At 43.9% G+C, this 11495-nt stretch overlaps 1 protein-coding gene across 5 annotated transcripts in view; it reads left to right on the forward strand.

Moving 5' to 3' along the window:
* m1ap (meiosis 1 associated protein) overlaps positions 1 to 11495 on the forward strand; it is a 32257-nt gene extending 20762 nt beyond the window's left edge. For 3 of the 5 annotated variants that reach the window (XM_018730312.2, XM_018730313.2, XM_018730311.2), the window contains exons 7-9: positions 2334 to 2484; positions 3839 to 3980; positions 4746 to 5108. In XM_018730312.2, the coding sequence (XP_018585828.1) occupies positions 2334 to 2484; positions 3839 to 3980; positions 4746 to 5051 (599 nt within the window). In that variant the 3' untranslated portion in view covers positions 5052 to 5108. Of the gene's footprint in view, positions 1 to 2333; positions 2485 to 3838; positions 3981 to 4745; positions 5109 to 5758; positions 5918 to 8089; positions 8286 to 8945 lie in introns of those variants that run through there. The other 2 variants (XM_018730310.2, XM_018730314.2) reach the window with 2 other exon arrangements.

The following is an 11495-nucleotide window of genomic DNA, read 5'->3' on the forward strand; positions in this document are numbered from 1 at the left end:
CAATCAGCTGGTCACAAAAACCCAACCAAGCAAGAACCAGAATATTCTGGAGGAGCAGGTAACCTGGGCTTTGGAACAACTACCAAACAGGAAAGCCCCTGGCATTGATTGCATTCTGGCCGAATTACTCAAGCCAATACTGATCCCAACGTTAATAGAGCTCTGCCGGCAGATCTGGAAGACCAAATCGTGGCCCACAGATTGGACAAAATCGGTCTTTATCCCACTTCCAAAAAAAAGGCGATATGCAAGAATGCTGCAATTATCGAACCATCGCTCTCATATCACACGCAAGCAAAATCCTACAGTAAATCATTCAAAAACACATGGCATCAATTGTTGAGAGGGAACTCCCTGACTTCCAAGCAGGATTTTGCAGAGGATGCAGAAGCAGAGATCAAATTGCGATCCTGCGGTGGATCATGGAGAAGATGCGTGAATACCAAAAGGACGTGTATATGTGCTTCATCGATTGCTGTAAAGCATTCGACTGCGTTGATCACGACAAGCTTTGGAATTGCCTAAAGCAAATAGGCATCCCAGAGCATCTGGTAGAATTGATACGATCACGCTACAAGAATCAGGAAGCTACAGTCAGGACAGCATTTGGTAATACAGACTGGTATGAGATCGTAAAAGGCGTCCAACAAGGATGCATCCTATCACCGGCCCTGTTCAGTCTGTATGCTGAAATGATCATGAGGTGATGTAATCAAGACGAATCACCAACTGGTGTGAAAATTGGTGGGAGGAACATCAACAACCTTCGATATGCCAACGATATGACATTACTTGCGGAAAGTGAAAAGGACCTGGAATATCTGGTCCAAAGAGTCAAAGACGAAAGTGAGCGCATGGGTCTGCACTTTAACATCAAGAAAACAAAGGTAATGACAACAGCAGGCAACGGCACAGTTCACATAAAAATTGACAATGAAGAAATTGAATCAGTACAAGATTTCCTTTTTCCTGGATCCAAAATTAACCACAGCAGCAAATCGGGACCGGAAATCAACAGAAGAATTGCACTTGGTTGCAACGCGATACAATGAATGGCAAAAATTTGGAAGAGCAAAGATATTAGCACCGCAACAAAGATGAATAATCAACACAATCCTTTTCCCGATCTCCACGTACGCATGTGAAAGCTGGACATTCAAGAAGGTGGACAGAAGGAAAAACGACGCTTTCGAACTATGGTATTGGAGGTGAATGCTGCGCATGCCATGGACATCAAAGGTCACAAACAAGGCCATCCTAGAGTGAGTCAAAACAAAGATACTGCTGGAGGGCAAAATCACCAAGCAACAGCTCTCATACTTTTGTCATATCGTGTGAGCTAATTCCTTGGAAACAACATTAATGCTTGGCATAGTCAGTGGGATGAGAAGAAGAGACGTCAAAGAACACTCTGGCTGGACATAATGAAGGACGACACAAACATGCCCATGAAAGAATTGAAAGAAGCGGTCAAAGATCGTAAAACACGGAGAATGATGATCCATAAAGTGACTGAAAGTCGGCCTCAACTGAATGGTTAAATCATCATCATCAATACAAACTCCAGATACCGTTGATCTAAATGGTGCCACAAACATTTCACAGATTTTTTCACCAAACATGCAGAATTCCTACTTTTTAAACAGGGAGACAATTGAATTCAAAACTAAGTTCAGAATGTCAGAGCTGCCTTGGACACCTTTAAACCCAGGCATAAGACCCATGTGTCCAAAGTTGCCTTCACTGTGTCATAATTTATTGTACCATTACTTTAGTTTGTTGTTTTATTGTTGTGTTGCTTATTCTGTAGTTTTCATGTGACACACGAGAGCAGCAGATGCACACAGCTGTGTGGCCTCTTCTTTGTATCCCCTTTCCCCTATTCTGTCTTGTCATTTGTTTTACTGTTTTTATCTTTATATTTTGCTTTTTTATTCTGTTGTTTTTGGGTGCTACAGTCTATGTGTTTGTATGCGCTTTCCTCCCTCAGTCAGAGGACATGTGTCTCAGTTGATTTGGGGACTCTAACTTGCCCTGTGTGTGATTGCCCTGCAAAGGACTGGGGTATGAAATGCATTTGCTCGTAATTCCAAATTCTGTAGATGCAACAGGAATGATTGTTATGCGAGGGACACCCATATTTCATTACCACAATGATGTAGTTTGTATTATTACAGGAACAACTGAGATGATATTTTACCCAGTGTGTTCACTGTGGCCTCACACTGAGGAGACTGATCGGTATCTTTAAACCCTGTGTGTGTGTGTGTGTGTGTGTGTGTGTGTGTGCGTGTGCGTGTGTGTGTGTGTGTGTGCGCGAACTGTCCCTGCAGTCTGTCTGAAGTGTGACCTCCAGGAAAGGCTACTCAGCCCCACCCTTCTCCCTGGCTCGATAGACCTTGGAGCAAAGACAGAGACCATCCTGGACTTTCTGCTGCCAAGCAAAGGTCAGAGTGCTCATCCACACAAGCTCGTGGCTGTCAGGTAGGTATCATCTGCACTCTGTCAATAAAGCAGTAGCGGAGACCCTCTTTCAGAGTTCTTCTGCATCAGTGGTTTTTTGTCAACATAAGGTCCAGAGTTTCAAAACTGTTCATGTTTTTGCATTCATAGGTAACATATTATTGTGAAAGACAATACATGGCTGACTGTTCCGACCCCTTACTCACACATTCACTATCATCAGCCACTTGTCCTAATTCAGGGTCAATGGAGGTTCTGAGCCTATCGCAAAGCACAGGATGCCAGGTTATGCAAGATGTACCTTGGAAAAATATCAGTGCATCTCAGGGCAGTAATACACACATTATCCCACAGTACAGACAGTTTAGAGGCACCAATCCACCTGAAATGTCTTTGGAGTGTGGGAGACACCCACACAAACAATCAGACCCTCACTCAGTTATACAGCCCAGACAATGTGAGATACCTATGCGACCTACTGATTCACCGTGCGGCCTTGTTATGATCACATTATCCACATTTCTGACAAACATAAACATACATATGTACATTTCACATTTTTTGGAACCAAATTTTTAAATTAACATGTACTTATTTGTTGTAGTAATAATATCACTTAACAGCTGGTTGGAGAAGTCCAACTGTTTCTATGGACAAAGGGTTGCACTTCTCAGTATCTTAAAAGTTTGCAGACAACAAGGCTTCAGTTCACAATACATATTGAATTTATATTCATTTGCAACTCATGAGCATGGGCAGCTTTTTACAATTTTTTTAAAATGACATCATCACTCAGTATCCTTGGCCGCCTTTCCATCTGCAAAGAATGAAAGGTGTCTTTGCGAAGAGCAGGCTGCCTCCGTAGCCCTGCCTGTCGATGAGTAATCCTGTTTTGAAAGTGTGCAGGGCCTAAGACAGAGCGCTCACTGTCTGGGACCCTGTGTGTGTCTGCCCACCACACACACACAGACAGCTATGCATTGTGCCCTCTCCAACTTCCTCTCTGTGTAATTTGCATGTTTTGCATTTGATGAGCCAACAAGGCCTTGTCCTGCTACATTTGGACAGTGATGCACTGATGTGCCTTTACTGCAAGCTGATAAGGACATTGTGTGTGTCTCTGTGCTTAACAGCCCTTCTCTGCACACACAATGGTGGCACTTCACTACATGCAAATGACAGAATTGCAGTTTGAAACTGTGGATTATGTGTATGCCACATTACTGTGAACATCCCGGACGTGATGTTGTTTTTTCCCCTCTTGGCTTTTTAGTGTAACTTCCTGCCATGTGTATGTGATATGTCCCACAAAAGCAAACAAGGGGTACATCTGTGGTTCATGTGTGTTACGTGCGTTTTGTGTGTGTTGTTCGAGAGCTCTGAAGTCTGAAGGAGTGTGTGAGTCAGTGCTCTATGGCCTGCCTCTTATCATGAAGCCCACAAGCTGCTGGCAGCTAGACTGGGAAGAGATGGAGACCAACCTCCAGCACTTCCACGCCCTGTGCCACGTGCTCAGGGTGAGTAATCACCCATGGTTACATCTCAGCCTCCACCTTCTCATGCAAAAGTTTTGAATTATTCTGAGAACAGTGCCGATGCTGTTCTCTGCTGTAAACTTTGTTTCACACCCAGAGCCACAGATTGTAATTTAAATTCACACACACACACACACACACACACACAGAGTCTGAAACCGCTTGTCCCGAGCGGGGCCGCGGCAAACCAGAGCCTACCTTGCAACACAGGGCGCAAGGGACACACCCAGGACGAGACGCCAGTCCACTGCAAGGCACCTCAAGCAGGGCTCGAATCCCAGACCTGCCACACAGACCTGCCAAGCCGGCTGCACCACTGCACCCCCCAGTTCAGTTCAGTTCAATTAAATTTATTTTTATAGAGAATTCTACTTGCACAGTGACACAGAGTGCTGACCAAAGCATCAAAAACATAATACAGGTAAAAGATTGGCTTTACATTAAATCGCTACCATAACTATGTAATTAATTCAAACTATGTGCGTAAGCCAACTTGACACAGTGGAAAGGAACAAAACCTCCCAATTGAAGGACACAGCAGAAAAAAACCTCAGGGGGTCCAAGCAGCAGTGGCTGCCCACCCCTCCTGGGAATTCTGGATGTAAAAAAGGCTTTGAAGACAATTTACATTCATAACAATTATAGCAACATCGCTAAATGCTAATAAGTTGATGTCCTGGATCACATAGGCATGTCTCATCCGCTATAGCATGCAGTCATCAGCTTCTGTCAATTTCTGGTTCGCAGGGTCGTGACTGGTTCCTGCTGGTGCGTTACGAACCATCGCTCAGTGCACGTGCTGTTCCGAGTTCTGGCCCAGCGCTGTTTTCATACCACCTGCTCCAGCCTTCACCATCCCTCTCTCTGCTGCTGAAGCCTGTGGCTGCCAGGGAGCTGCTGTTGCCCTGCCACATGCCCATCGTCAGTGAGGACCCCCCAGAGGGCCCACTGGCCAGGATCCAAGTATGCTCACCCTGTAGCCCTGTAACCTTGCCCACTTTTGGTCTAGGCTCCCTGTACTACACCCTGCTACTGTCCACTAAAAAACTTTAGTTACTACATTTAAAAGTGTAAAAGTGTACTACATTAAAAGTGTTACTACATTTTTTAGTTTATTGTCATGTCAGTGTTGAACATCACGTAACACTGTGAAAAGTACCTTCATAAAATAATACACACACACACACACATTTTCTGAACCGCTTGTCCCATATGGGGTCGCAGGGAACCGGAGCCTACCCGGCAACACGGCGTAAGGCCGGAGGGGGAGGGGACACACCCAGGACGGGACGCCAGTCCGTCGCAAGGCACCCTAAGCGGGACTTGAACCCCAGACCCACTGGAGAGCAGGACCCGGTCCAACCCACTGCACCACCGCACCCCCAGACTCATAAAATAATAATGTAGTATAATACAGAAAAAACTGTAATCAGTAGCTGATAAAAACAGCTGAGAAGGTAACACTGGTCTACACAGAACTCCTGGCTACCTGCTGTCAGTCTGGACAGTTAAGTCCTTGGCATTTCATTGCCTTTTTGAGTGGAAATTTTGGAAAAAAAAAACACTGTTGGCTAATACTGACACCATGTTGGGAGGAATGCTTGAGTTGTATTCTTCTTCCATCCAGCTCATTTTGTGTTTGTGAGTCGTGAGTACAGTACTCTTGAATGAGAGCTGTAAAACCTGTGACTGCGGAAGGTCACAGTCACTTGAGGGCAGAGAGGCCCAAAGATCCACAGCTTTGTCCTCACTGCATTCAGGACTCTCTGTCGCAGCTGGAGGAGGACTCTGTGTTCAGTCCCCTGTCCCTGACAACCAACATGTATGCACACCTGAGAGGGCTCCTCACACAGCGCTCATACTGCAAGCTGCAGCGCAGGGAGCAGCATCACGCTCACCAGGGACAGCTGTCAAGACAGGTATGACTCATGGAGCGACACTGTAAACCTAAGTGGAAATACATCTACAGGGAAGGATGGTGTCAGAGTAGTCGACTACTGCAAGTGCAGAAGGAAGTAGAGAGGAGGGGCTCATGGTGAGAAACGTAGCCTCAATGTTGTGTCATCCTGACATTATACCTGTTAGCACCCAATTAATGATAATTTTTCGCATTCTGTGTACATGGCGCCGGTCCGTACTGTGTCACTTACACAGTGGAAGCAGTTAGTGAGAAGGCTCTCGTAGAAACGCAGCTCCATACAGCAATTCATTCCTCCCCAGCGTGAATGTAATTTCTCTCCACATTCCTAGATTGTAATACCATGAAAATGACAATGTCTCACTGTACCACTGTGCTTTCTCTCCTGTGTCTCACTGTGGACACTAGAGGGCGATGCTTCTTTGGCTCCCAGCTCTGTTTCAGCTTGGTTGGAATCTCCTTTCATGAAACACACACACACACACACACACACACACACACACACACACACACACACATTTTCAGAACCGCTTGTCCCCATAGGGGGTCGGGGGAAACCGGAGCCTACCCAGTAACACAGGGCGTAGGGCCGGAGGGGGAAGGGGACACACCCAGGACGGGACGCCAGTCCGTCTCAAGGCACCCCAAGCGGGACTCGAACCCCAGACCTACCGGAGAGCAGGACTGGGGTCCAAGCCACTGCATCACTGCACCACCGCCCCCCCCCTTTCATGAAACACTCAGCCTGAGAACCCTTTCAGGGTCACTGTCTCAGTCTCTGTACTGGCTTTTATTATTTCACACTGTCACACTGGGCACGAGTGACACCACAGTGGATCCTGGTGGAAATGTATAGAAAAATACATTGAAATTGGAATCTCTGGCTGCTTCGGGGTGCAGAAAGTCTCACAAAGCTCTATGAGCTCAGAATCATGGCATTCGATAACTTGTGGTTTTGTTTTCTTCTGTTCCATTTGCTTTGTTAGTTACGCTTGGGGAAACTGCTTTAGCTTGTTACAATAATACTAGATGAATTATATCTGGTTTTACAATAAATTACGATAAAAATTTTAAATAAGTATATGAGCATGTGACACTTACAAAAAGCCATATAGCCTACTGATAAGTAAAAATGTACACATAAAAAATCTCTGTGTGTCACAGGTTATTGCATTTATTAAGATGCAGGTACTCCCACTACCTACTGTTATAGTTTTCTTAACTCAAGTTTGGTGTACAGCACTGGCTAAGTCACAGGAAATTTGTTCAGTTCATTATCTGGCCTTGGAATAACTACTTTCATTGTTTGCATACAGCTTAATTAGATGTTATTTACAGAAGTATAACGATGTAGAAAGTATAATGGTCTAAGTTGAGAAAATCCAAAATACAAGATGCCAGCTCTGTCAAATTACTCTGTAAACTAGTTATGCAGCAGTCCAAATTCTCAGACATGCTGTGTACCATGTGAGCATACTGTACATAATGCAATACGGTGTGAGGGTGCATTATAAGTATGTGGGTATGAATAAATGGAAAAAGGAAGTGTGACTTGTGACAAGGGAGCAATAATGAAACTGCATTTACATGACACAAAGGAGGTCTGCACTTAGTTAAATTTGTGCAGCAAAGGTTATCCGGAGTGTCTGAAACTCATGTGTTTTGAGTGAATAATACAATTTCCCCACAAGCATAGTATTCACTAATGATTTGCCACCCACAGTGTCGGCTATTTTTAAGCTACGGACAAGAGGTTCTAAGCCTTTTCCAGACCACAAACCCCTTTAAGAGCTGATAAAAAGTGACGGTTAAAAATGTCCCTAAATAAATTCTGAGAAAATGTTGTGCTTAGTTTATTTACTGCACTAAAATTAGATTCCTGTCTTTTATGATTATGCCAATGACAGTAATAGCCTAGTAATATTTATTTTATCTTTTAACGTTTGTTCAGTGTTATTTTCAAAGCAAGACTGTGTTTTGTAAAGCCCTGAAGCTGATCCACAAAAGGTGTTTGTGGATGCCAGGTTAAGAACCCCTGCTTTAGGGTCTAAGTGTGGTCGCCTGCCACCAGCCGCAGTTTACTCGCCTGTGCTTTGCAGTGCTGAAACCCATCTGACCATTGTCCACTGGTCTGTTCTTCATCATGGTGCTCCCGTGTTCCTGTCGCATGCAGCAGCCGAGCCGGCAGCCTCAGGGCAGAGCGAGGGCAACTGTTGCTCCTTTTCCGGCTTCGTCGGCCCTTAAGGTCTCGCGCCCACAGCTCACCATGAACCGTCCACATGCCCAGTGTGTGTGTGCCGATGAAAAAGAGGACCTGTCACAGGTGCTGTGAAGACTTACGCAACACACATCTATGCTTGGGATACTCGGTAAGGGCAGTCAATCTCCTTCATCAAGCACTACATTTTAAAATCACATCATTTGTAAAGACAGACAGACATACCGCAGCCCTTCTGAAGCCCTACAGTTTTCTTAATTTGAATATAATCACTTCAGTGTGTTGTCCACAGCTTGTCACTCCTGTGGACACAGCTCTCAAAGCAGTACTTAGTTCAGAACATATTATTTAGGAAAATATTGTATAGACACACATTGTAAAATAGGCCACTAGTGAGATTCTCCTGCTGTTTTATCTTCATGACTTAAAGAGGCTTCACTGGTATAAGCTCGTAGCATAGTGGTTAGTGCTGCTGCTGCCTTTGAACCTGCAGGTTCAGTTCCCCCCTCCAGCTGTAGTACTCTTGTTTGCTCCAGTAAAAGTTACCCAGCTGTATAAATGGGTAAATAACGGTAAGTAACTCAACACTTTGGAGAAAAGTGTCAGCTAAATGAGTAAATGTAGGTCCTGAGAAGTTTCCACATACAGAGTGCTGAGACTACAAAACACCAACCACAAATGCAAAAAAGGGCTGGCTGAGTGGTTCTGCTTCTTGTGGGCCCTGTGTAAAATTAACTGGGAGCACTGAGCCCTGGTGTGGATCTGAAGGTTACTGAGAGGCACTTAGGTGGAGTCACTGTCCTTTTTTTAGGTGTGACGAATGGATACCACCACAGGGTTTAACGCAGTGACTCGGCTCTGAGCTGACATGAACGACAGGAGCGAAGTGCACCTCACAGGCCATGACCCCTGCTCCTCTGACTTTGCCCTTTCTACTGCGTAACCCTACCCAGATTATATGCAGTTTGAGCCAGTGATGTCACAGCACTGGTCAGCTTCCACACAACATCTGAGCATCCCTGCAACTCAGAACCCTACCAGTCTGCGTCTCATCTGCACTGAGGCCACGAGACATAAGCTCCTTTCCTTATTTACACCGTCGCAGCGCCAAACTGGACATCTGGGGCTCTTGCAAAGTTCAGCTATAAGCTTCCAAAACAAGCTGAAAGTCATTTGTTGAAGTAAAATGCAGAATATGTGTCTGTGTTAGAAAAGCCCACGAGGCATGTTATAGAGCATTGGCTAGTTCAAGTACTGTCATTTCACTGAGTACCTTTGAACTGTGGTGCACTCCTATTATTGCGCTCTCCTGTATTACTCAGTCTGCGATACGACTCCAGTAACTCACAGTGCCAGTGTTGCTACTGCACAGCAGTTTCCGTTTCATGACCTTTATTGCTGATGACAAATTATTTTAATGCAGCCCTTTTGGTAGTTCTGTGTGCTTGGAAGCATTGCAAGAGCTTGAGATTAATTTCATATCTCGTGTTCCATACAGATGACAAAGTTAAATAAAGTTCAAAAATTTAAATACCACACTGTCATACATTGCCATTTCCAAAAAAGTCATGCATTACAGAGGGAAGGCTTTATTTTCCCTTGTAGGCCCTTTATTAGATGGAGATGGGTGCCTGTCAGTGAACTGAGACACTTTTCTCATTCTCTTTGTCTACTTTGACGGGCTTCGAAATTCAAAATGAGAAATTTCTGTGACGCACACACCACAGTGATTATACTAAAATCGCAACTTAAAATCTTTTGCATCAACAATGGATACAGATTATTTCCAAATTGTTCAAAGGCTAGTGACTACAAGACATTACATTTATGAAAAAGGAAGTGTGAGCTGGACTTCAGATAAAGGCGAAGAATAAATTTGCTTGGACTGAGAGAGTTCTGTTTTTGAAACAGAAATTAAATATTAAAGTAAATAGTTTGTACTCGAGCTTTATGATGCTGTATGGCTGTAGTTAAGTCATACATCTCTGAGGATAAGATGAGAGATCAAATCAGATGTTGACAGCAATCTGTTGTGGTGTTTCAGATATAACAATGTACTTCTTTGAAATATACGCCTTTTAATCTGTCAATCCCCTCCATGTTTAGCTAAAGTAATGTTCAGTACACGTACATGTACATGTACGTGTGGGAATTATTTACTTATTAGTTTACTCAACCTGTTTTTAATCTTTTCGGGACTGTTTCCTGGTCTCTCTTTGCATTTTTGTTTTTGTTTTGCTTTTTCAGCAGACAAAACTTTGACCAGGAGTGAAATCAGAAACTGAACAGCTTAGAAAACAGGAACTTGAGTAAGACTGGCAGAGAACCTCGGCTAAACGAAAAAGACCTTTTTTGGTTGCGGAAATTCAACATAAAACAGCTGGTTCCTGCATCGGTTGAAACTAAAAGACTTCTATTTTTGGAGTTATTCGAGCAGTTCTTTTTAAACACTAAGTAGTCTTAAAAGACATCTGAGGATAAGATGAGAGATGAAATCAAATGTTGACAGCAATTTGTTGTGGTGTTTCAAATATAACAATTCTTTGAAAAGTACGTGTTAACCCACTTGTTTAATAATATTATATATATGGCTTAATTAAACCAGAATGTTCTGGAAGGAACCAAAAGACTGCAGGCAAGCCGAGGTCCTGACTGGAAGATCCTGCTCATAGGCAGCTGTACAACAGGCGCCCCTTTCACATTGAAATGAGACAACAGTATAATAACACTTGCAGAAATAATGACGGTGCACATTCACACTGGCAGCAAAACTGGGTTTTGCAGAGCACCAGACCCAAGTTATTTTAGACAAAACTATCCTTTATAGCGCTGAGGAACTGCATCCTTAGGATTTCAGTTTTCCACTGAGAATGAATTTTATATGCACGGCTGGTTCCTGCTGGAGAGGCAGTTTAGAGAAGCAAACGTCGCCATGGTAAACAGGAGGAGAACGCGAGTTGTGCGAGTGCAACGCATTGAAAACAGGCCGAGCAGCGACGGGTTGAGAAACAGCAAGGAAGATGAGAGTTCCTTTAACCCACGTCCAGCTGGATCTCAGATGGGGCCCTTTGGGCTCCTTGTTATTGCCAAATCAAAGAGCTCTTACTGGCGCTTTCTGGAAAACTCTAATGGCAACCGTACCGAGGGCTCAACAAAGCATTGAAAACACCGTGCTAATTTCACAGCCAGTGTGATGCTGGAAACCTGTTGAGGCCACGAAACCAAAACACCCAAAGAGAGTTAAAAATAACAAGTATGACCACTGGAGAACTGCTGTGTGACAACCAGTTATGAAATTAGTACAATTTAATTTATTTTTCTTAACATATTTAAAATTATTTAGAAGTTTAAGACAAACACA

Source organism: Scleropages formosus, chromosome 1 (genome assembly GCF_900964775.1).
Source record: "Scleropages formosus chromosome 1, fSclFor1.1, whole genome shotgun sequence".
In the NCBI taxonomy this organism is placed as follows: domain Eukaryota; kingdom Metazoa; phylum Chordata; class Actinopteri; order Osteoglossiformes; family Osteoglossidae; genus Scleropages; species Scleropages formosus.